The 25601-nt window shown below is 42.8% G+C and overlaps 1 protein-coding gene across 2 annotated transcripts in view; it reads right to left on the reverse strand.

Annotated features, from left to right (window-relative positions):
• Positions 1-7830: 7830 nt before the first annotated feature.
• Positions 7831-25601, reverse strand: part of PPIL2 (peptidylprolyl isomerase like 2) — a 113496-nt gene continuing 95725 nt past the window's right edge. For both annotated transcript variants that reach the window (XM_074972878.1, XM_074972879.1), the window contains 6 exons: positions 24016-24133; positions 21676-21732; positions 11882-11954; positions 11653-11715; positions 10979-11118; positions 7831-9399 (listed from right to left, as the gene is read on the reverse strand). In XM_074972878.1, the coding sequence (XP_074828979.1) occupies positions 9306-9399; positions 10979-11118; positions 11653-11715; positions 11882-11954; positions 21676-21732; positions 24016-24133 (545 nt within the window). In that variant the 3' untranslated portion in view covers positions 7831-9305. The remainder of the gene's footprint in view (positions 9400-10978; positions 11119-11652; positions 11716-11881; positions 11955-21675; positions 21733-24015; positions 24134-25601) is intronic.

The following is a 25601-nucleotide window of genomic DNA, read 5'->3' on the forward strand; positions in this document are numbered from 1 at the left end:
CTGAGCTGTGCTTCCTGAAGCACTTCCTCTGTCTGCTTTGACCAAATCCAGTCTGGCCAGGCCAAGGGATGAACAGGGGACTGGACATGCTGGGGTTTTCTTTCTGAACAAGGGAGACCTTAAAGCCCTGGGCACCACTCACATGCCTAGTCAGAATAAGTCATTTGCCCAGCTATAGCTTGCAGGACTCATCGTACTTAAATACTAATGCATCAATGCTCTCAAAACCCTTGCACAGAGGGAATGTATTCTTGGCCCCATCTGACAGCTGGGCCTCAGAAATGAGCCCAAGGTCCCATACTAGGTCAATGGCAGAGCCAGAAATGGAGGGTGGACCTCCTGACTGCCAGCCCAATGCCTTAACCACAAGAACCTCCTCAACTGCTGTAAGTACCCATTGGGCGAGTTTGCTGTAAAGTGGGTGCTCTAGATCTGGCGTGGCTATATAAATCTCTACATTTCAGGGGCCCCCAAAGTTAGACACGGAGGGCTGCATTGGCAGCTTGCACCTAAGCGATGCACCTCTGTGTACGATTCTTAATTCTCACAGCCCTGCTCTTAGTTTATGTTTGTACCATTTGATGAGCAAAAACAGCTTGTTAATTTCACCAGCAATACAAGCCTGCATCTGACCAGCTTTGTTCTCACACTAGATAGTGGGTAGAAACCCGTTGCCTGTTTTGACACTGGTGGCTTCAGTACCCTTGGTGCTGCACTTTGATCATCCCAGTTCTACAACAAACTCAAAAAGGTCACACTACCTTGGGTTTCCCTTTCTAAAATACGTGGCTTCTGCCTCCCCAGTCCCATTTCAACTGTAGCAGGACTCCTCTGATGACATGGACTTCAGCATAGGGGCAAAAAGGAACAAGGGCTCGGAGAATTGTTATAAAGAGGGTGATTTACAGGGGGCTTAATCCCCTTAAACAGACCGATCCAAAATGTTTTGGGTCAAGAGAGCCCGACTTCAGAAGCAAGGTATAGCACTATCCAGCCTGTGGGGCTGGCAGCTGGCATGCAGTAACGACAGAGCAGAAGGCGGCCTGTTATCACTGGGGTGGTGTGCAGGTCCCGCATGTTTAAGGGCTGACTTTGTTTTTTGGCTAGTGAGAGCTTTCTTTTGGGAGAGGAGGTCAAAGCTGTTGCAGATACAAATATTGGCTTCCAGGTTCTTCCTTGCAGTTGCAACACAGGGTGGTTAAATTCCCCCAGACGGTCAAGATAAGAAATTAACTTTCCGAAGAAAGAGAAAGAAAGAAAGGAAGTGAGAAATTCCCCTGGCCTCTGGCCCAGCGCCATAACCCAGTGTTGCCCCGGGAAGGGGGCGGACTCTCCTTCCTGGGGCTGGCAGTATTTACAGTTTATTTGCCTCCCCAAGGAACAATGTTGAACCTCGGTGTTTCGTAATTTTTTTTTTTTTAAACCTGCTTCCTGAAATGAGGTTTCCTGTTAGCATCTTTTTCATTCCAGACAGCGTGGGGGTTTCCCGGCAAGGGTGTTTTGTAATAGACTTCCCAGCGGTGGGTGACTTCAGCTGGGTCTGACCTGCTCAGGCTGGCTGTGAATAAGACCTTGTCGGCTTGACTTTCAATGGTGCTGCGTGCCTGCTGCTCCCACTGACTTCACGGGAAGCCGAGGATGCTCAGCACCCCTGCAAATCGGACGATATGTATTCACAGAGCTGGGGAACTATTCCAGTCCTCCCTGCTGATAGTGCCTACCTGGCAGTACCACGGGCTACTCCTATTTGGGCCAAACAACTGATACACAAACCGATTCATTTGACTAGTTTCACCTTTTTCTTTCCTGTGTGTGAACTGTATTTGAACAAATTGTGACTCAGCATCTCACAGCCACTGTGTAAGGCAACAAGAGCTGGAAGATACCAGGGGCTGGAAAGGCAAAATGGATGCAGCTTTGCTCTCGCTGGTAGCTCGGACACAGGTTGGAACCTTAGAACCTTTCTTGATTACAAGTTAAGTAAGCAAGATAGTGGGGCGCTTAGGCTGCTTTCATCTTCTGACAGATCTAGCCGGACAAACATTTTGGAGGTAGTGTTTTCAGAATGGCTGGTAAAGTGTTTGGAACCAGAAGGACCTGATTCCATTGTTGTATTAGTTCCTTCATTTGGTCTGTAGCCAAGAGAGACCTGGACTGAAGATTGAACCTGAGGAAGGTTTTGGATTCCAGTTCCAAAACCCTGCTGGCTGCTCCTGCTTTCCTGTCCCTGAGCTAGATGCTTTGGCTCTGGCTTCATACACAGCTCTAGCCTGTAGGCGGTTTCTGCTTATCTCAATCCCATGCCGCTGTTGTGTGGCTGAATGAGTACGACTGTGAGAGCCCCAGTTTGAAAAACACCCTGACAATTCATTTGAAACGCATTTGGTTAGGAATCTTGGCTGCTCTTAACTTCGCAAGTATTGGGGAGAAGAGGGGAGCTAAGAAATCTACAGTACAAAGTTCTAGGCTCAGCTCAGCCATAAAGCAGAGTTGGCTGGACTGAGATAATTCTGCGGCAATTGTCAATTCAAAACGGCACAAGGAAAATGATACATAAATGGCTCCTGAGCTGCAGTTTGCTAAACAGCAGGGAACTGAATGACATGTAAATTACATGCAAACTATGACTCCACGGCATACAATGCTGCATCCAATCGGATTTTATATCTATAGAAACAGGACTGGTTCAGCTGCGAGGCTTTGTTTTTAAAGAGAGGGTAGTTCTGGCCTCCTGTTCAGTTCAACACAGTGGGGATGATGACCATGTAGTGCAGGGCAAGCAGAGTGGGCTTGTTGTACAGCTAAAGCTGCGTGGTCTATCTGCAGAATTAGCAAGGGAGTTGGCTGTATCAGTGTCAACAATCAGCAGCAGGTGGCTTAGGTGGCCGAGTGCTGGCGATTCTGGTTTTCACAGTAGCTAGGGCAAAGGTCCCTATATAATGTAGGTGGGTGGGACGGATGGACGCACACACACTGTTTGCTCAGTCACTAGAGGCAGCTTCAAACAAGGTCTGCCAGTACCAGCTTCTCTGCCCTTGGGCCTGCAGGTGCCTCAGGGGCACGCAGCACGAACAGGCAAATACCCCGCTCTGTTAAACATGCACAGCTCCTCTGGCAAGGGCAGGGGGCTGGAACAATTTGTGTAGTGGGGGTGCTGAGAGCCATTGAACCCAACTGTAAACTCTGTATATGATGGACTCCATTACAAGCCAGGGGGTGCAGCAGCACCCCCTAGTTCCAGCACCTCTGCCCTTGTGTACCATGAACAAATACTGAGCAAGGGCCCAGGGCTCTGTCCTATTCCAGTGCCATGGGGCTAGTAGATACTAAACGGAAATGCTGCCACCTCAAACCAAAGGCTGTTCTTTCCTCCAAGTAAATCTGTACAGAACCAAGCCAGCTGCAGCGGCCATAAACATTTCTAGCCGCAGCCGCTACCTTGCTGTCCTTAAGCCTACAATGCTGAAGGCAGAAAACGGCATTAATTCACCCCAGCTCCTCCAAGCCCTCTTGCTAGCAGCCTAAGCTACAACCTTGGGGTGTGGGCCCTGTCTGCTGAGGGGAACTGGGGGTATAAGTAGAAGCCTCTTTCCCCCTCACAAAGGGCAAAAAGCTTAACATGGTCTCCTGGGTGCAGTGACACTACCTCTGCCTCCAGCCAGCCTTCCAGGCAAACAGGTGAGTCACTGCAGTGGGAATTGCGCTTCACTTAAACCCCAAAGGCTGGAGCTTACGGTGCCATGCTGAGAGCAGCCTGGCTGGGGCTGTAAAACCAATTATTTAAAAGCGTGTGGGGGCAGTGGATTTTATAGCCACTGAAGGGCTGCTGACCATTGTTTTTCAAAGGAAATCCACATCAAAGTACAGGGCAGGAGATCATTGGTAGGTGCCTGCAATCGCTAACCTCTGAGCTGTTACAAGGCTCTTGTTCCAGGCCACAAACGGTAAAAGACTGGCACACGGCATTCTTATACAAGTGTCTCACAACCAGCGCTCTGCCCTCACAGGGGAGAGTAGGGTCACAAGTGAAATGAGTTTAGCGTGCTCAGCCCAGTGCCTACCATTCGCAACACAAAACTAACACAAGATTTGCATGCATGGCAAGCTGGCTCCACTCACAAAAGGACCATCACAGAGACCGAGATATGTGTGTGTGTGTGGGGGAGTGGCAGAGCTAATGGGAAGGGGGGGCCACCCCAGTAGCCTTTAGGTTTGTGTGTGGCATTTCTTTCAGTATAACTGAAGGTGGCACTGCCCATACCCCTGCCTACCCCCCTGCTACAGGGAGATGCTGCAGGTCAGGCTCGAGGTGCACTGGCAGGGCCCACAGAACCTAACGCGGCCGGATGCTTTTCACAAGCACGAGAAAGGGGTTTAGAAACGTCCTGGCTCCCTCCCTGCAGGGAGTGTGCTGGGCTGCCTGTTAGATGATTAAAGCAGCAGCTGGCAGGTGCTCTCTTTTGTTAAGGTAATTGTGAGAACAAAGTGCTTCTCCTGCCTGGTGCTGGAGGCCACGGCAGCCTGGCTCCCAGGCTGTGTCTGGGAGCAGGAGGCCCAGACTGGGGGAGGGCCACGCCCCACAAAAGAAAGGGAGAAAAGCAGATGAAAGCTGCTGCAACAGGACAGGTGGAACTCCTCTTAAGTTTTCCTGTGGGCCCTGATAGTCCGCTCACGCAGCAGCCCTGGCTTCGAACAAAGCTGCTCTATGCCAAGGGTAAGATGCTGTGGGAGCATCGACTAGACAAAGGAAGAGAGAGAGAGAGAGAGAGAGAGAGAGAGAGAGAGGAGCCCAACTTCTGGCCAGCCAGGCCTGACTGATCTGCCTGTCGGCCCAAGTCAATGGACACCTCACAAATAATGCCAAGGGGAAAGATGGCTTTGTATTGATTTTAAGGCTGGCAGAGAGTTGGGAAGGAAGGACACAGAGAAGAATTAAACCCATCACACCTGAAAAACACGCACTTTGACCACCATAGTTCCATGTTTGAGAGCATCAGAGAAATAAGCATCCAAAGACACTGAGGTGTTCAAAATTGCTCCTACCTCTAGGCAGGAATGTTTTCAACACCCATCACCCCTGATTTGTGCCACAGGGGCTCTGGGGACATCAAAACATTGTTTCTTTGTGGCATATCTTGGGCACTTCCCCTACTTTTTCCTAGCTTCAGTGATTGCTGGTCTTGATCTGCAGCAAAGGTCACCCCCATTGACTTGTGAGTGTGCAGTAACTGCAGGATTGCACCCCCATCAAAGACAGGACATGCAGAAGCTTAACTCTCTCCTTTGTCAAAAGTTAAGTAGCAACACCATGTTCGAGCAGGCAGTGCCTAGAGCTGTCAGGCAGAAGGGAATGGAAGGGATGGCCATTGTGCTCTGAATTCCCTTAGGTCCGTGTGTGTTTCACTCAGACATTTTTACGGTGAATTTAGCACTGGCAAAAGATGTGGGCCTGCCAGTGCTGGAGTGTGACTCCCTCTTTTTAACCACAAAGCGAGGGCAGTCCAGGCAGTGGCAATGCAAGGTTCTTCTCATCCTAACCTCGACCCGGGATGTATGCATGTGTCACCTTTATGGGGGGGGGGGGGAATCGCTTGGTGTCAGGGCCCCATTCATTATTTGGCCTGATAGCTGCTCTCTCGGCAAAGTGTTTATTTCTCTTAACTGGGATGGTGGCTTTTGTTCCGAAGCCAAATTCATTTTAGGCCACAGAACTATTGGCTAGGAACACCACTCAGGCCAGTTGTACCAGTGTGAATTTGAACCCATTCTATTCACACAGGGGTTTGAAAGTGGCTTTCAGCAGTTTAACTTATGTCAACTGGGAACAGGTTTAAAGTAGAGGAAGCTACTAGTAAGTGGCTTGCACCTATTTATATGTTTTTAGAGCTGGCTTAAGTTAAACCAGTGCAACTTTCCCCTACTGCTAAGACCTCAGTCACTACTGCGCTGGGCTGATTTCAAACCACAAACAGAGGTGGAGAGCTCAGATTCCCCAGTAATCCCCAGCCCCCCTTAATGTTGTTTGCATGCTATATGACAGAGGAGAGTGGTACATGCCTACCAATCCTATTGCTACAGGGGGTGTGACTGATTGTGGACCCAGACTAAAAGGAGATTAGTCTGTAAAAGGAGGCTTACTGGAACTGGTGAGATTTTGTCTGTATTCAGTTTTATTAGACTCAGATTTGCGGGTTTTGTTTTATTTTGCTTGGTAATTCACTTTGTTCAGTCTGTTACTACTTGGAACCACTTAAATCCTACTTTCAGTATTTAATAAAATCACTTTTAACTTATTAATTAATCCCATTGCTTCATACCTCTGATCTGTAAGCTGTTGTCTCACTGAACTATCGTTCACGGTATTGGTTAGGTACTTCACTTTGCCACTCGATGGTGTAGGCTATTTAGGCAAGTTGCTGAATGAACTGTTAACACAGTGCTGCAGTGAAATCATACACCAAGCCCAGAACTTTCTCTCTAGGATTGCAAGTGTGTCAATACAAAGCACCAGAGAGATACAGTGTTATCTCAGGTTTCAGAGTATCTCTCACACTCGAAATACCTTCTGCATAGGCATGTCTGTCACCTAATTCTATTCAAATAACCCCACACATTCCCCCCCCCCCGCCCCCAGGCCGGCCTGTATTTAGTACAAAGGTAAAGAATAATAGTGGTGGTCACCGCATAACAGTACCTGGGCCAGTGAAAGCATCCAGAGGAAGAATAAAGAGAACAGAAATAATGGGGCTGTACAATCAGAGTAGCAGACAGTCCCCGCTACAGTCTAAACAGACGAAGGACATAAATCCTTATGCTCAAATAAAGCTTATGCTCAAATAAATTGGTTAGTCTCTAAGGTGCCACAAGTACTCCTTTTCTTTTTATAAATCCTGAAATGTTTTATCTGAAACCAAACCCAGCCTCTGCTTTGAACCCAATTCCCAGCCTGAGGCTCTGTCCACCATCTCCTCAGCCCATCTCTAATGTTGGTTTACTTTTAGTTACCTGAAGTTCAGGCTCTGTGTTGGCTATGATCGGAACTACCAACACATATCCAGCCAGCCACTGACCACACTGCCAGTGTCACTGTGTTGCAAACTGAAGTTTAACTCTAATGCGTAAGTGGTGCTCGCTGTGACTGAAGTGTCTTGGATGAAGACTGCCTGCCAACAGCCAATCTAATTCTCAAATTGTTATCCTCCTATTTTTGCGTTTATCTTTTGCGGTGTTGAGGAGTTTAAAAAGACACGGCTACGGTGAACTCTCGCAAAATGTATAAAAATGCCAGCCTGTAATGGAATTGGAAGGTACGCAGGGCAACCAGGTGGTACAAGATTTGTGAGCTTTGCAACCATATGTATATTACAACAGTTATTAAACAGGAGAGCTCAGCAAAGATTTGCCAGGAAAAGGAGCTAGAAATTTTAGTAATACACAAAGAAAGTCAGTTTCAGGGAAATGCCACAATGTTTCCTGTGCCAAGATTTGGACACATGCTTATTCTGTTCAAACTTATACACTGCAAACTATTTTAAAACAAAAAAAACCCTATTCTTTTCAAGCTAGTTTGAACTTCCTATAATTTACAGAAAGTCATAATCATATCCAAAAGAGTCCAAAGATCTTTATAGATAGATCTGCTAAAGTATGGATGAATCATTTCCTTGTACTTTGTAATGCCATAGTCCTAGAAAATATCTGAATAAGAGCAGTCACAATGGCAAGTGTTCAAAAGGAAATAAAAGCTTTTAATGAAAACATTTCACCAAAAGTTCAATTTTGTATAAATGCAGAGTTCTTTTAAAACAAGACACTGTTAATAGAAATGCGTTATTTACAAATCTGATTGCAAAAGCAGAACTCAGCTTCTAAGATGGAGTAAGGAGGGGATTTCTGCTGATTCAAAATGTATGGGAGGAGCAGTGGAAAAGAATTGTTCTGTAGGACCAGTACCTCACCTCTTTGGGCCACAAGGACGGTAACAAACAGAGGGTGAAGAATATTAGGAGGTTAAGAAGGTTAAATGCTATGGGCTGATACAAGTCACTTCTTCCTAAATTCTTAAGTTTGGAAACATCTTAATTTGTGTGTGCCTGGCTACTCTGGGTAATTAATATATTTGGGGCTGATTCTGGAAGGGATTTAAGCAGCTGAGGTGAATAGGTACAGGGTGTGCGTGCCCTTTGACATCACATTATCCTAATGAGGTCTCTCTCTAGTTGGACACTGTAAAAAGCAGGTATCAGATGGATGTGATTTCTGGGACTGTTACAAGCAGTTAACGAAAGCAGGGCTCTCTCTCTCCTATGAGAGCAGAACTCAGTCCTGTTATTCTGCAATGACAAGGACAGGTTTAAAAACTAAATCTACAATGCTGCTTCTTACTAGTCACTTGTCCCAAATGGAAGCTACACAAGATAAAGACAGGGTTCTGAACTGATACCTTCTGGCCTTTAGTCAGAGTGGCACTGATGGTGACACTGGAGTTTCAGTGGCTATGAGCAAAGCTGGCTACCAAGACAGAACAATAAATGGGCCAACATGGTGGCCTAACTGCTCGGCAGTGCCAAGTGGAGGCTCTGGATTAGGCTGCCAGCCCTGATCAGCTGTTTCCCAGGCTGTGGCAGGGTTTGGTTGGCTGCAGACAGCTTGTTCAGGCCCATGGATTTATGTTGATTGCCAGCAACCTCTCAACCCATTAACAAGCAGTATGGATAGGCTCCAGAGGCAGTCCTTGGGCAGAATAAGGGTGGCTGCACAGGGGCTCAAAAAGGAAGGGAGGTGGAGAGAGGACAATAAGTGGCACCCCGGGGTTCCAGTAAAGAGCTTGGGGGAAAGACTAAAGCTAGGGGTACAGTGTCATCACTGATTTCCCCCAATTCACTCAGCTGGCATGGACCTGTCTCATCTGGAAGCGATTCCCTGAAAAAAGGAGCTCGCTCACCACCACGCCTGTTCCCTGAGCTCCTGTCCCGAGGGAGATGACTCTGCTTAATCTGCCGAGCAGCGAAGTAGACAAAGAGGCTCTAGATAATCAACAGTCTGAAAGAGTAGTGGGGGTGCCCACTCCACGGCTGTAAAATCCACCATAACCCAGGGCTTCAAGGAAGATGCAGTTGGAGGAATGTAGCTCTCTAGAGAACAAAGCCGCATTAAGGAGCTTTTACAAAGCAGTGATTTTCTTCCCCACTAGAAGGGTGGGCCAGTGCTTTCCCTCCCCAGGACAGCCTGCCTTTCATGCCCCTTGGGGTTGGTGGGAGGCTTTTTTTTTGCTGTACTGCTCCAGTGACAGGCTCTCCACTCTACTACCAGGAACTGAAGTCCCCAAAGCCTGTGCTCCTTTTCTCTTTCTTCACAGCTGCACTGGTTGAAGGCCCATCATCATCTGCTGTTCGTTTTCTGCAGCCAAAATGAAAACAAATATCAGTGACTGCTAATGTTAGCTGGCTAAAAGCAGCTGGATTCCTTTCCCTTCCAAGTGTGATATAGAATGGAGCTAGCCTGTCACATACAAATTACAGAGACGCTTTGGCTGCAGCACTGAGATGTGGTTTGCAGGGGTGTTGAAGATGCAGGGTTTTGGTCTAGCTCATTAAAGAGAGAGGAGCCACTTAAAATTTTGGAGATGGTTCCAGGTTTGGATTTTGGACACTCCCGAAATGTGGAAGGGATGGGGGGGTTTGAATCTATGGCTTTGGTTCAGGCCCAGCACATAGGAACACAGGCAAATCCGAAAGCATGAGCCTTTTTGCTCACCTTCCTATGGAGTGCTTAGTGTTTTTAAAAGCAAAAGGATTAAAAGCAGTTCGCAGGGCACAATGCAAGGAGTATGGGGCTGTGTGACATTTCCCACTCCTCCTGGTGCTGCCAAATGCATCTTGATCCAGACCAACAGCAGCCCATGTTGCTATTCCTGGCATCTCTTGAGCAGAGCCTATGAATCATGCAGAAATTTACTTGATTGCCAGGTCCCATGAGGTGGCCAATAGGGATCAGACTGAAACCACCAAAGGTTTCATTGGAGACCAGTGTCACGCATGTTACAGAGAAGACTGCAGGGATGAAAGACATTGGGAAAAAACCTCAGGGAACCAGTTGGCCACTCAGCATAGACTATTAATCTTGCAAACTTTCCTACATGTTTCCATAGTAACCACGGTGGAGCAGGAAAGCAATTTTAAGTTCAACTGAATTTCAGCACAATTTTAACAGAGGTGAACAGCAACACTTGTAGCTAAACTTTTAAAAGACCCAAATGATTAACAATGTACATGTGCTGGCTAAAATTACAGGACACATTTTCAACTGAATGGGCACCAGAATCTCCCAACTGCACAGACATACAGGCTCATCAACAGCCAAGGTCCATACATACAAATACATGCCTTTGCGGACACTACAATGTGACAGCTACATTTGTGGGAGGATTTGGTAGAAGCCTGTTCAAAATGTAGAGGTACAAATTCCTTTTAATTTTCCAAAATAGTTGAAAAGCTGGGCCAGGGTTTGGCGCTCGCCCTTGGAAAGCTAAACTATCAACAGTACAAGGTGTGTGCAGGGAAATGCTGCTTTAGAGTTCTTAGTAATAGCTGCAGAAGGGGAAACACAGAAGACTGAATTCAGGTTCTGTCCAGGAAGTGATGGACAGGCTCCTCAACAAAGATTATAAAAGTGTTTGTAACCACACACACATACATGCTGTTAATGATCAGCTGTGGCTTTTACATTGAGCCTTTAAAAAAAAAAGTTAGCTTTTTAATCCTTAAAACAATAGGGCCAGACACTGACTGCTGTGATTGGTACATGAATGTCCCTAGCAAGGTCCATTGACATCAAACAAACAGCTGGTATGTGACAGTGTGTCGCATACAATACTGAGCCATAGGACTGGGTAGCACTAGTGCCACAGTGCAAAGGGGAGTTCCCAGTGCAAGAGAGCACAAACACTGAACAAAGCACCGTTGTGCAAGGGACTTACGTTGCAGCCATATTAATATACTTCCCAATGCCCTGCCGGTAAGTTTTGGGAGCCTGGCTCTCTTTCTTTGGCAGGACAGCCTTAGTTTTGGTTTTGGCTGCTTCCTCCTCTTGTCGAGCCTTCTCTCTCTCTGCAGAGATCTGAGAAAAATGAGTATTATTAGAGTATGTTACAAGAGATTAATTCAAAGAAAAGGCGACCGTGTCTAAAGCGCTTTGTAGTTGCAAAGCGCTATAAAATACTATCGCTGCCATGACTTACAGTGCATGCTTGGCTAACGGTGCCTCAAGGGGGCCACTAGGAGTGAATGGTCTATGGCCATCGCTCCATTGCAGGTGATAGGCAACTACCATTGGGAAGGCAGAGGTAACTCTGGGGGACATGGGGGAGCCTTTAAAAGTCTGGTGTACTATGAACCTTGCGCTGCTTTACTCTCCGAACTATTATCCACTCCAACACTAGCATGTTTCTGGCAAATGAGACAGCCTCAAATTGCAGCTGTTCAGTCTTTGTTTGTAAACATAGGTGTAAGCACCCTAGGGGAAGACAAGAAAGGCATGCAACATGGGATGAGTATGATAACCCTAACCCCTAACCCTAAGAAGTGGACGGGGCTACAGTTTAGAATTAAATATTTCTTTGCAAACCTATCAAACAGATGATTCCCTCCTCACCTGAGCATCTGCCTCTTCATACGGATCAACAAAAACAGTTATTGATTTAATTCGTATTTCCTCCTGGGAACAGAAAATTAAAATTAAAGGTACCAGAAGCTGCTAATTGGGTTTGTTTCATTTTCCTGAAGCTAACTTTTAAAAATAAGCAGAAACAGGGGACACATTCAGGGGACACACATGCGCTCCCTTTGTTTGGTGACCCTTTTGGTTTAAGTTTAAGTAGTACCTTGGGACGATCTGTTTTTGGATCGCTGTCCACATTCTCCATAGCTGTCAGAGCCTCAAAACCACCAACCACTCTAAAACAGAAGAAAGGACTTAATTTCCAGCTGTACCAATGGAACATTAACCACTCACTGTGGAGGGCGATGCGGCAGATGTTTCCCCTCAGCTTGAAAAGAGACAAATCCATGCTACATGTGCTTAGCAGATATATAGAAACCCAGACAATGAGTGTCCCAACATGGCCCTGTGGGCCAAAGCGAAGGTTTTAAAACCAAGATGAACATTCTTAAAGGAAGGAGATAAAATCAACACACTGGCGAGTCATTTGAGGTTGTATTGTGACAACCCCCTAAAACAGCAGTTGGGAACAAAGGAATTAATACTGGTTTGTCACAAATTATAACCCACCGCAGCAAACTGGTTTTGCTAGAAGATAATTACTTCTAGCATTATTAAAGACTTTCACTCTAACAACTAGCCCTGGATCTTTATAAATCACGAAAAATAAAGGCCCCATCCAGCAAGGGACATAGCTACACACTTGGCTTCAAACACATTTAAGTATTCCTGTTGAATTCAATGGAACTGCTCATGTGCTAAAAGTTAAACATGTGCTTAAGTGTTTTTCTGGATTTGGGCCAAAGTGCAAGATGTAAAATAATCCAAATTCAGTCATCAGGAGGTTTTGATGAAAGGGAAGGAGTTAGTTGCCCTATGCACCCAGAAGCCTCCTGCTGATGAATTTTAGCAGTGTCAAATCACCTGTACTAAACTTTCACTCAGTGCTGGAAAGAGGCCAGACACTGCAAGGATGAAATCAAACTCCAGTTGTAGCTATATTTTATCAGTACCCAATTTATCGCTGTCTGACTTAAGTGCTGATCTTTCACTGTGGTGAAGTACGTGGTGTGCACATATTTAACAAGTCAGACTTAATGATATCTGATCAGAATAAAAAAGACCTCAATTTGTGAAGGCCAAATGCTGGATCAGTATGAATTAAAATGTGGGTCACTATGAAAATGACCGGACTTTGGATTCTACCATAAAGTCCTCTAGAATCAGCAATGTTGTTGTTAAATCTGATATTCAGAAGTGTGATAACACAGGACTAGAGTAGAATGGAGGGAGTCTTAATGGATGGAGATATCTTCAATGAGGAACAGCTGGGAGACCTACATAGAATTAATCTCAACTCTTCCACTTGGGGGAAATCTGACAAAGCACTTAGTACAGACAATAGACCCAAATTAACTCTGTCTCAAACACAGGTAATAAAGTAACAGACCAATATAGGTACAAACGTTTTTGCAGAAAGAAAAAGGTGTTTAAGAAAAGTTTCACTGCTATTCTAAAACCTGAAAAGCTCTAAAAAAAGATGGCATGACTCCATTAAAGAGATGCTCTTATGGAATTATACCATATAGGTACAAGAACACCTTAGCAATGTACTAGGAGCAATGTTATAATGAAAACCAGAACATTTCACACTGATTGGAGTGTTCCCTCCAAATCTAATGCTCTATTGTGTTCCTTTAAATTACAGTTCCTGCATGGAAACACAGCCAGATCAGGCAGGGTCATGTTGAAGCTTTTACAATGTCAAGCTGAGCTGGGGAGCCGAGTTCTAGCAGAGTCTCTTTTTCAGTCCATATATAAAAATCTGGGGCCCATTTCAGTACTAGTGTTCCCTGCTCGGATAACTGGGTGTACTTGCTAACTTTACAGGTGCAATTTTGGAGGTCACTTTAAATCACACAAGCTGTTAGAAAAATAACATCACACAAACATCAAAAAGTATTCTTTGTATTGTGCTTACTAAGCTAAGAATCCTTCCTTTGACTTCAGTGGGCACTGGATCAGTATACTGTATGTACAATGGTTTGGTTAATGCTGCCTATGGCTGCTTCACTCAGAACTCTTATGGCTGTTTAGCTTTAAATGTTATAGACTTCCTTTTGTGCTGATGTGTTTTCTCACGGAAGGAAAAAGTTGGTCTAGCTACCACTCCATGTGGACAGAGGGAACATTTTTGGTAACAAGGCATTTGGACACATCATCATCATCACAAATTTGTCATCCATGTGAAAACAGCATCAATAAATAAGGAAAAAAACTGCCTAGGTAACAAATAATTTACTTGTTTTTGTTCTTTGCTTCAGGCTAATTAAAAAAGCCTCTGAATCAAAAATATGAGAGGGCTTCTGTAAAAAAATATCCGATAGCAGTTCTGGTTTTCTCAGGGATGGAACTTTTTAAGTAACTGTCACTCAGAAAACTGAACCATTTTATAGATTTAAGGCAGCTTTATGAATTAAGTCCAAATTCTTGTATACCTTGCATGAATTCTGTGCTCAGGAAGGCAAAATGAGAGTTCAGTTCACTAACGAAAATCACCATATAATACAGGCAAAAAACCACGTCTCCTTATATAATTCTCTTTTTTCCATATCATGGATTCTCTATTATAACCTCTAACACACCAGGCATTAGCTTAACCCCTTCAGATGAGAATGCCTCAGTCAATAAGTTAGTAGTATTAAAAACTACTTTCATGTATTAATATTCATGCATGGTGACATATTACATGCTTCTAATGTAATTTCTGTGTCCTTGCAGACCTTTGACAGATATTCAGCTCTAACCAGTTCTAACAAGACTTGAAGTCATTTGGGACAGCAACAGGATTTTCTTGATGCTGATATTATCACACTCTGTTTTTCAAAGAAATCGCTACCTGTTAGGGCAATTAAAATGGTTGAAATACTGTTTGGTGATGAAACAACTGTATAGCAAGCTGGCAGCCTAGTACTTACATTGTTCATACACTCCTTGTAAGGGTTACATGAATAAAATGCAATTGACCAAAACTAACTTTGTTTGTACTATGGGGATTCCGACGAGCAAATGTTTTTTCCTTATATAAGGCCTTGTCTACACACAAACACTGTACCACTTTGGCTACACTGGTGGAGGCAAAGCAGGACAGCCCCCTAGTGTGGACCCAGTTATATCAGTATAAATGTGCTTACAGCACGATAGCTTTTTTAGTCCCATATAGAAAGGGAAATAAGCTATCCTGGTATAAAGCAACTTGATATTATTGTAACTGCATCCACACTACTAAACTATCCAAAAAACAAAAATAATCACATCCCTAACTTACAGTTACACTGATACAAAAACTATGGCTAGACCAGGTACAAAAGGACAAGAAAAGTCAGACTCAGCCAGACACAGAAAATGACTCAAGCTAAAATAATTTCTAAATATTTGTGCAGCACAATCTTGCTACAATTATTAATTTTGTTGCTGCTGCTGCACTGCTTTACAAAACTCTCCACTTCAGTCCTCAAGGGTCTTATCTACATTTTACAGTTAGATCCCAGCTTCACATGGCTGTTAAACAATAAAAATATTTATGCAGGCTAGAGAAGTCTCGGGTTTTTTTTTTTTTTTTTTTTGAAACTCTAGGTAGCACACAGGGGAAATCTTCCCAGAGTTCCATAGAGCTTCCAAAACCTTGCACACACTTTTGAGATTTTATAGCAGATACCCAATTTTCATCTCCTCCTCCTGGCTGATATCACAGATTCACTTAAAATGCTGAAAATTAAACCAAACTCTAAAGATATGCTCTCTGTATTTTTAATTGCCCCTGAAGCAAACTTAGGATTTGATACAGGAGGGTTTTCTAACCAATAGTTCCATTCATTATCTTCTTGTGTTTTCATGATAATTTAGAAGCAGCCAGATAGCTGAGCACTGGAAATCTCAATGAAATATTACCGTATCCCAAGGCTAGACATCCTACAATATTAATATATTTTGCTGGTATTTATGGAGCTTCATCTTTTGACAAGATGAATGAAAAATTAGAAATTTTCTGTTGCCAGTACTTTTTCAAAGACTGCGTGCCATTTCTAATGGAACTAGTTTAGACCCCATATCTGATCTATTTTTACATACTTCTCACTGGGGGGGAAATGGTGAGAGATTGTACTCCAGAATCCAAATAGCCTCAAGGGTTTTGTTCTTTTTCTGAGATCCATCACTGTGTTGCCCCAAAATTATTAAATGTATTACAAAGGTGCCCATTAGCACTCATCCTTATATAGAATCTACAGTATTTTGAAATCTCCTACCATCTTTGTTATTAACTAGTATTGTTAAAGTCTGACTTGAAATAATGAAGTTTTCCTGGCCTCGAGGGCAGGGACAGTTTATTACTTTGTGTTTGTACAGTGTTGAACAATGAGGCCCTGATTTTGGTTTGCGTCTCCGGATGTTACCATAATACCAATAATAAAAGTACTCATTACTGTGAGTACTCAGAATAATAAGCACTACATTCAGTAGTAAGAATTTACTTGACTAGACCCTTGAACTGTATCCTCAGTCTCATATGATTGTGTAGCTAGAAAACAACATGCAAGAATGCTACCACAGAGACAGTGGAGGGACCACTAATTAACTAGGAGCTCCAGTACTGAGATGAAAGCAGTACGAGAGAGATGAAAGCTGAAAGACTAAACAGTGCAGTATAAAGGGAAAAACTTTGAAATGGACAAGAAGGACTGGATCAATGAACCTTCTGAAGCTTCCTTTGGGTTGTGGAACACCGAAAAAATCTTCCTTTGATCTTAAAAGCAAAAATGAATCTACAAGTTGCCATTGGGTCAGGAAAAGAGAGGCCTGACTGCTGAAATCTGAAAGGCCCTAACAATCGTTTGTACTGTGTAGCACCTAGAGGCTTAGTCAGGAACCAGGCACCATTGCGCTAGGTGATGTACACAGTCGGTGCCCGCAAGATCTTACCGTTTAAGACATCAGGCTCTCGGTTTATAAGAATGTCTTTTCGGGTCAGTCATAGGAGGCATATGAGTCAGGTCTTAGTTTACCATTATCAGTACATTTTTGTTTAAAATGCACTCAAAGACTTTTGCTTAGTCAATCTAGTGCCTATGTTAGGGGTTTTTCCTATTGCTTTTACTCTTCCTTGCTGACACTTAGTTTCAGACTGACTGGCATTCCAGCACTTTGGCAGAACTTTCATTGGATTTGCATTTAGTAATGAGGACATTAGTCTCTATTTGACAGGTTTCAGAGTAGCAGCCGTGTTAGTCTGTATTCGCAAAAAGAAAAGGAGTACTTGTGGCACCGTAGAGACTAACAAATTTATTTGAGCATAAGCTTTCGTGAGCTACAGCTCACTTCATCGGCTGCTACTCTGAAAGGTTCATAACAGTTGTTTGTTCAGAGCAAGCACCATGAATATGTGAGTCACTCCTTTATACGGTTTGGATCTTTGATCTGCAGAGACCATGAATTGGTAATCAGCTGGACAATGGTCCCCTACTCCTCAGGTTTCAGAGCAACAGCCATGTTAGTCTGTATTCGCAAAAAGAAAAGGAGTACTTGTGGCACCTTAGAGACTAACCAATTTATTTGAGCATGAGCTTTCGTGAGCCGATGAAGTGAGCTGTAGCTCACGAAAGCTCATGCTCAAATAAATTGGTTAGTCTCTAAGGTGCCACAAGTACTCCTTTTCTTTCTACTCCTCAGGGAGGAGCTTCAAAAGGCTGGGTCTTTGCATAACTAGAGGTGGTAATTTGCATTCTCCTCCCCAAGTATTTCCTAGGAACTTCACTTAACTTTATTTGTCTGGCCCATTGTTTAAAATAATGCTTTGAAGTTCATAACACTCCCCAAGGTTTACATTGGCCACGTCTCCCAGCAAAAGCAGTTACATGTAACCCCATCATAATACAAAAACTTTGCATTTTTAATACAATGGGCTCCAAAGATACTTAAATTTAATTCAATAAGGTTTGTCCAGGGTATCCCAAGAAATTGCCATAGCTGTCACACAACAGCCAATCAATTCTGAAATAATACAATTACTTTTGATTGCTCCAGCCAACAGATTTTAGCCAACTGCCCTATACACAAGAAAAGATACTATACCCTCTCCCCCTCCTCTTGCATTCAGAGTTCTGCTCTCACAGAATTGCATGAGCAGCAGTGACATTACTTCCAGAAGAACAGCTTAAGCTCACTGTCCTCTCTGTATTGATAATTTTTATGCATGGGTCATGTTGTCGTGTCTTGTGAGCAGCTAGTCAGGAGCCAGCAATCTTTGAATCGTTATGATGGTTCTGCCTCTGACTTTGGAGGTTTCTTCAGCTCACACTTGATTTCAGAATTCATAGACAGGACATCATTGGAGACCTTGACCTTGCTTACTGAAGGTCAGACTATATGTCTGGATGCACACTGAGTGGCACTTACACTCATAGGTGGGAAATGTGATTGGGGAAAAAAAGAGGAGCAAGTGTACCGTGACCCTGATCATATTTCCCCTGATCATATTTCCTTTGTCGGGAGCACTCAGTGTGCCCCCTGCCTCCTTACTCACCTCCTCATCCCAGGCTTAATTTGTCCCCCAACATGCCAGGGATGAGTAAATCGTCTGTGAAAAGTGATATTAAACAAATATACAAATATCACTTTTCACAGTAGCAGACTTACTACCTAGCAATCTGAAAAAAATCGAAACATGCAAAGCACCGTATTTTTGTTTCTATTCTGTTTAGGTCCAGTAAAGAATAGCGATAACTGTACATTATTGTTATTACTGAGTCTGCAAAAAACCCCAAGATAAATAAATTACAATGATATGGACATGTATATATGTGCATATTTATTTGTTCTGCCTAAAGTTAAACAAACTATTTTAGGAAAAATTCTCAGAGCGGCCACCAGCAAGAGTTGGCGGCTGTCCTCTGAGGCTACCAAAAATTATGTTGTGAGAATCCCTGAGCTAGGGTAATGATATAAAAAGGAACTCAGAGGAATGTCCCCATGCAGTGGGCCTTCCTAAAATGCTTCTCATCCAGAAGAAAATGCCTGCCCCACACTGGACAGAGATGGTAAATACCAAATGGTTTACACCAATTTGGGTTTTTCAATTAAATGTCTTACCAAGCAGTTAGAAGTCAGCAAAAGCCATTAGTTAATTTTCAAGTTAATTACAGCATTTTTAATGTCAGGCAGTTCATTGCCAATTATCACTGGAGAGGGTAATTACTGAATTAATCTAGGCAACTCCACTGCAGCAGGAAATCCACACAGCCTATAATACACCTTCATTTGAAGGCACTGTCTCCTCTTCACTCTCTTTACGACGATTACGTATACGAGGCAAAATTCTACCCTTAAGTACATACATGCAACCCTACCGGCAAAAACAGAAGTGGCATGAAGGAGGGAACAGCTGAGCGCAGAATTTGGCTTTCAGCATATAGTGATGTTCTTATATTGTCCAAAAGAAATAACCCACAATTTCAGAAGCCAGAAATCTACATAGTACAATCTGATTTAGAATCCACTAAAAAAGGGACTTCAGATTTCAGGGACAATACTCGAGTTACAACTGAAGTTAACTTCGCAGTGAAGACAAGCCCTTAGGTACACGCAGTGCAGTTACTGTAGGAATATGTTCACTCACAGCTTTTAACATTAGAACTTGTTTAAGTGAGATAGAATGCTGGCCAGGAAACTGAAGTTATCCACTTTCGTTTCACAAAGTGATACGGGAGCTTTAACTTGTACCTGGAGGAGCCACTAGCAAGGCAAATGGGATACCTTGGCAGAAGGAGAGTAACTCAGGGAGTGCAGTTATTGCAGTGTCAGTATTGGGAACATTAACAGTCAGAAATTCCTATTGTGCTAAGTGCCAACAATATGCTTGGCTCTACAGAACACACACCATGAAACCAGTCCCTGCCTGAAAACTTACAATGGGCTACACTGGGAAGCCCCGTGGAAAATAATATATCAGAGATACTAAACAGCTCTACTGTATAACATCTAATCACACTGAGTACTACATACATTTATTTTAAGCAGTTTTTCAAATTGAGTAAAAATCAAGTCAATAAAAGAAGTTGCAATAAAAAGAAAAAAAGAAAAGAAAAGAAAAAGCATAGGATTCTAAGCAACGATCAATGAAATAGTCTGATAAAACTGAACGTCTCTACCACTACACTGATATGTTCATTTGAACAGCTTCAAATAATTTAGCACCATCTATTATCAGTGCTTGCACCTGCAGGGATGGAAACAACGACATGCTGCACTTTCTTTGCCGATCTGCATTATATTCCTTGGCCTTTGCAATATTTGGGGTTTTGAATGGACTAGAACCATGGGAACACCATTCCACTCACAACAGGGAATGGTCCTTGGAGTTCCCCATGTTGATACTCATTGGGTTAATATTTTTACCACTGTACCACAATGGTAATTGCTGCACTTCAGGGCAACTGCACCTGTATTCTCCCTTGCAACTCTCTCAAGGGCACCCTCCCTAGGCTCCCAGCTCCTCAGCCATCATCTCTCTTGGGTAGATACCCACGTCTTTCCCTCCTGACTGGGGTTTGTCCAGGCCGCACAATTCCCTGTCTTCCAGGATAGGGTGTGTACTTTGCTCTCTTCCTAGAGGCTATACACAGCATAATGGCCCAAACTTATAAGTTAGCACTCAGCTCTTCATAAACAAGCACATTTATTCTTACAGTGAAAGCATTAAAAAACATATTAAAACAATAAAAACCTACACATGCTAATAAGCTTACCAGAGATCACTCCAACTTCAGGCTCTGGTACGTGTCAGTCCTTGAAAATCCACAATTGGGTTTTCCCCATGGTTACAAGTTCATAACTGTCTCATATTCAGAATCAGAACAACCATGCAATCCTGCCTTTATACCACTTCATGTTCAGGTAACAGGTGATCAGCAGACAAAGATCCACTCCTTTGGGCATAGCTTTGAAAGGCTGGGTTTTTGCAGCCAGGAAAAACTCTCCCTACATAGTTCCCAGGAAAACCACTTCACACTTTTTGTTCCAAAAGTCCATTCTTGTCTGGCATATTGTTCTCTAAAAACCTTTGAAACCCCAGGTCTCACATCTGTCACATCTCCCCCCTCAAGAGGTTACACACAATCCCAACCCACAATGACAAATAAATCATTCACTTAATACAACGGATCCCAAAGATACTTAAACTTAATTTATATGGTCTCCTAAGGATGTTGCAGGAAATTGCCATATCTGTCACAGTAATGACATTAGGATGCAAAATAAAGGGCGCTCAGAAGAGCTGGCCCTATGCAATAGCTCAGTGTTCTATGCCACCACATAGGAAACACTGGGTCATGTCTGACCTATTGGTTGGCAGTTCCTGAAGTGATGAAGGTAGAGTGTTGAACAGGTAATCGCTTGTGTCACAGTGATGAGTGTGTAAATATTTAAAAAAAGAGAGCAAGAGTGCTGATTGTTCCATTCTTGACCATTCCTGGAGGCCCATCAACAGAAAATCTCACAATAATTTGGTTACTGATGATGATGAAAGAGTGGACAGGGAGAAAAATGATGGCAAAGGGAATGCCCGACTGGTGGTGGTGCTGGAATACCCACGACCTACTCGGGGCAAGAGGAATGTGCTCTGCCACAAAATAAGTGAAAGGAGAAAAGAGATGTCAACAAAATTAGACATTAAAAGGCTATTTCCAGGTGTCAGACCCAGAGAAATGTGCAGGAAATCAGCTAATGAGCATGGAAAGTAAGAGGAATATTTGTCAATTGAGGCCTGCAGAGATGAGGACAGAGTTTGCTCTTAAATCAGGATTTTGCTTCAAATCAAGTGTTAAAGTTACCAGACTCATCTCCATGCTTTGAAAGTACACAGGACATACTATATCCATGATGTAGTTCTATTCCTTCTCTTACCTTCCAAAAATGGTGTGCTTCTTGTCCAGGTATGCGCAGGAGCGAAACGTGATAAAGCTGAAGGGAGACACGAACATGACACTCAGAATATGACCCTTAAGATTCAACAATATTTTAAAAGCCAACTATATTTAAAAAAATGTACATGGCAACCCACTATGATGAGACTTTAACCATCTCCTTTCTGTGGGGAGTACAATGAATGACTCTTACCATATTTTACTTTTTGTGGACTGTATCTGACAACAGCCAGTTCTTTACTCCTCATGTTTTGATACTTTTATTCCAGTTTCTCTCACACAGTCCTATTTACCATTTTAACAAATAACTTATGCAAACGCCTTTGACTCAGCTGAACATCCCCTTCTGTGAACATTCAGATTTTAAGAATGCCATTGTAGGTTAGCAAGTCCTTATGGCTCCTGCTCCAGAATTAGATTACATTTATAAGGATCAGGATTCTGTACCTGGCAAAGAACTTTAACACTGTGCCTCACTAGGTCAGTACCAATTTTCAAAATAGATTTAATTTTCACCATTTACAATATTTATTTTTTACAGGTAAAGTGAAGCTATATTGGCCTGTTTACAATCCATCTCTCTTATTGGCTCAGTAATGCCATGTTTAGGTTACAAACACTGCAGAAGAATATTTAAATTAAACAGTGTTTCACTGAAATAAAAAAACTCAGAAAATTTTTGTTGCTATTATGTTTTGTTTAAAGTTTTGCAAAACTTAAATGTAGGGTCTAAGATATCATTTGCAAAGTAAGCTCAATCACTCAAACTTTTTTGAATGGCTTAACATTTCTTTGGAAGCTCCGACCACAACTGTATATAATGCAGAGGGTCCCATAGCGTGGTTTGTGGACACTGATGATTTGGCTAGCACATAGTGCTGGCTCTCCTCCTTGTTTTCATTGGTTACATAGCATTATAGACAGCTAAAAATAAAACATTTTCCTAATAGCACTTTCCCATGTATGCAAGTACTGTAGTTGCCACACAGAAATTATGCGATTGTAAATGGGAGTGGATGACATCTGCAAGGTAATTTCTCTATTAAGATGTGGTTAACCCCATGAAAAGGTTTGGAAATCCTTGGGTTAATGCATGAGTCTCTCAAGGGGTGCACATTAAATTTAATCTTCTTTATGCATCCTCTGTATCATCTTATTCTCAGTTGTACAATAATTAGACCAGCAGAAGTCAATCAGATAACAGTATACCAAAAATACTTGAGAGCTAACATGGGCCTTATAAAATACTGAAAGCTCATCATTCATGAGGACAGCCAAAACAAAACAAACAGGGAATTAACCTAATTCCTGAGGATTCCTGGGATGAATACTGAATTTTACTAAAGTCCTTGTCAGGACCAGGTGCTTATAAAAATGATCTATTGTAACTTTGTACACTGAACCTATCTACCTACCTCGTTCTACATCAGCGTGACCATCACCTGTATAGGTGAGCCATTCATACAGCTTCTAAGTTAGCAACAGTTCTCAGAAAATTCTAAACATTGTCTATGAAGTCTTATAAAAGCAAGCAGCTGGAGAGTCTCAAGGACTTCATGGTATAAAAGGAACTTTGTGTAAATTTACAGTGCCAAGGCAAAATATAGGCACACATGAAAGTAGATGTTGTGACACAATAGCAGTAAATCACACAGAGTATGAACAGTAGCTCTTGCGAGTTGTTCCAAATAATTTCCTATAATCTGTTTCCTGGGTACCTGAAATATCTTATTTAAAGAAAACTCCACTATCCACTAGTTGATTTAGCATCAGTGATCTGGCAATAATGCTCAGCTTCAAGACAGGCTCTAAGGGCTTGATCCTACAAGGTGCCCAGCACTTTGGTCCCAGTGCAGCAAACTACCTAAGCAAGTACTTAGCTTTAAGCGCATGAGTAATCTTATTAAAGACAATGGGACTATTACTCATGTACTTAAAGTTAATCACATGTCTAAGTGAAGGTGCTATAGTGCTCAGCACCTTGCAGGATTGAGCCATAAGAGAATGTCTTTTTAAAAGTTCCATAGTAGGAACAACCTCTTTTCTCTGAAGAGCCAGAGAAAATGAACAAAAACGACAAATTATGAAACAGGGAACTCTACTGATGATACCAAAACCACAAAGGAACTACAGATCTTCATGGCATGCTTCAAGTTGCTCTCATCTTACTGTTTAAAATGGGTCTTCCACTTTGGTGGTATCAATACGAAGTACCTGGAAGAGCATTTCATTCTGGTGCATCATAAGTAGTTCATAGAATTCCATTTATTTTCTTAACTCTATAAGAAAACCCCTTATAAAATAGGAAGTGACCACTTACAATTGTGATTTGTTGCTGTTGGGTCCTGAATTGGCCATGCTAAGAATACCACGTCCAGTGTGGGACAGATTTGGCTTGAACTCATCTTTAAAAGGTTTTCCCCAATAGGACTCTCCTCCTAAAAACAAAAACAAAACAAACAACCCTGATGTTTGCTCTTCATTAGATTCCCATTACCCTTCAAATTGCTCCCAGCACTCATACTTATTTGGTGGTGCTGCCATTGTGCTCAGGTTTATGGGGCTCCTGACTCCTTTGTATACATTTTCATTCCCTTTCCCACTACCACTCTGATGCCTAAATGTCCCCATGAAATCAAATTTTGGAATGATCAACACAACCCACTGCCCCCACACTGCTCTCATCAAGTGTGACTGATAAGATTGTTTATTGGCTGTATTATATATTCTGTTCACCCAGGGTTCTCAGGGATGTAATTTTTTACTGCTGGCCCATCAAACCACAACCTTCTTTGTGTCACATTAAATCCTGAAAGGTGTTTTCCTGACAAAACTAAAGGCAACGAGCAGAAAATTACCAGTTTAATTGCACTCTGGATACTCTGCTGCTGCTGTGAGGTTTGGAAATTATTTACTACTGCATTAAATACACTTTCATAGGATCAATAAAGTATATGGTATAGAGCCCAATACTAAACTAAGAACTCAGCAGTTCAACTCCTAACTAAGCAACCTGGCTCAGTGTAAGGGGATATACTTCATTCAAATTGACAGTAATTTAGACATTCTGGACCAGATCCTTGGCTGCTGTAAACACATGTAGCTCCACTGAAGTCAAGGGAGCTGTGTAGATTTGCATCAGCTGGGGATCTGGCCATCCTAGACTTATTTCTTTTCAATAGCAGCAGATAGAAAAGGGGTCTGCGAGACGGCAGATCTCTCTGCCGGGCTGTCATTTCCACATTATTTATAACAGATCTGACATTTTCACTTTCATCCCAGATCACTCCTAAGAAGAAAAAAATGCTGAGATGAGTCATTTCCATAGTTTTACAGTCAACTCCATAATCCTGTCTGACAAACTGTGAAGAATATTTCACCTTAGCACAGGATTAGAAAGAACGCAAACACAAAAGATCAGACTAGGGAAGCAGGCTGGCTCATCTGCAGAACAGACTCGTGAACTCTCTGGAGTAACCATATCGCCAGCAAAGCAGCATCTGCAATACTCAATGGCTATTTGCACATGTAGACAGGAAAGAAATTTTATGATACAACTGGACAGAAAGAGTACCCGCTGAGGAGGAGGGAAAGAGGCTGCTATCTAAAGCCCAGTACAGAAAACTGCAAATATGTATCAAGAAAGATACTCTGGGGAAACCTATTCATACTGACTTCACAATATTGTCTAATAATCAAGCATTGCAGGTAGACAGCTGTAAATGCAGATGCATGTAGATCTAAACAAATGTGAAATCTCAGGAGAAACTGAACCGCTTAAGGACCCAATTAATCTTGCTCAAAAGACCTGTTAATAAAGTTGAATACTGCCAGCTCTGCAATTTGACAAGAGGGGGCGAAGAGAGACTCTTCTAACACTGTGGGGAGTTCCTGTAATCAGGAGTA

This window comes from Natator depressus, chromosome 15 (genome assembly GCF_965152275.1).
Source record: "Natator depressus isolate rNatDep1 chromosome 15, rNatDep2.hap1, whole genome shotgun sequence".
Taxonomy (NCBI): Eukaryota; Metazoa; Chordata; order Testudines; family Cheloniidae; genus Natator; species Natator depressus.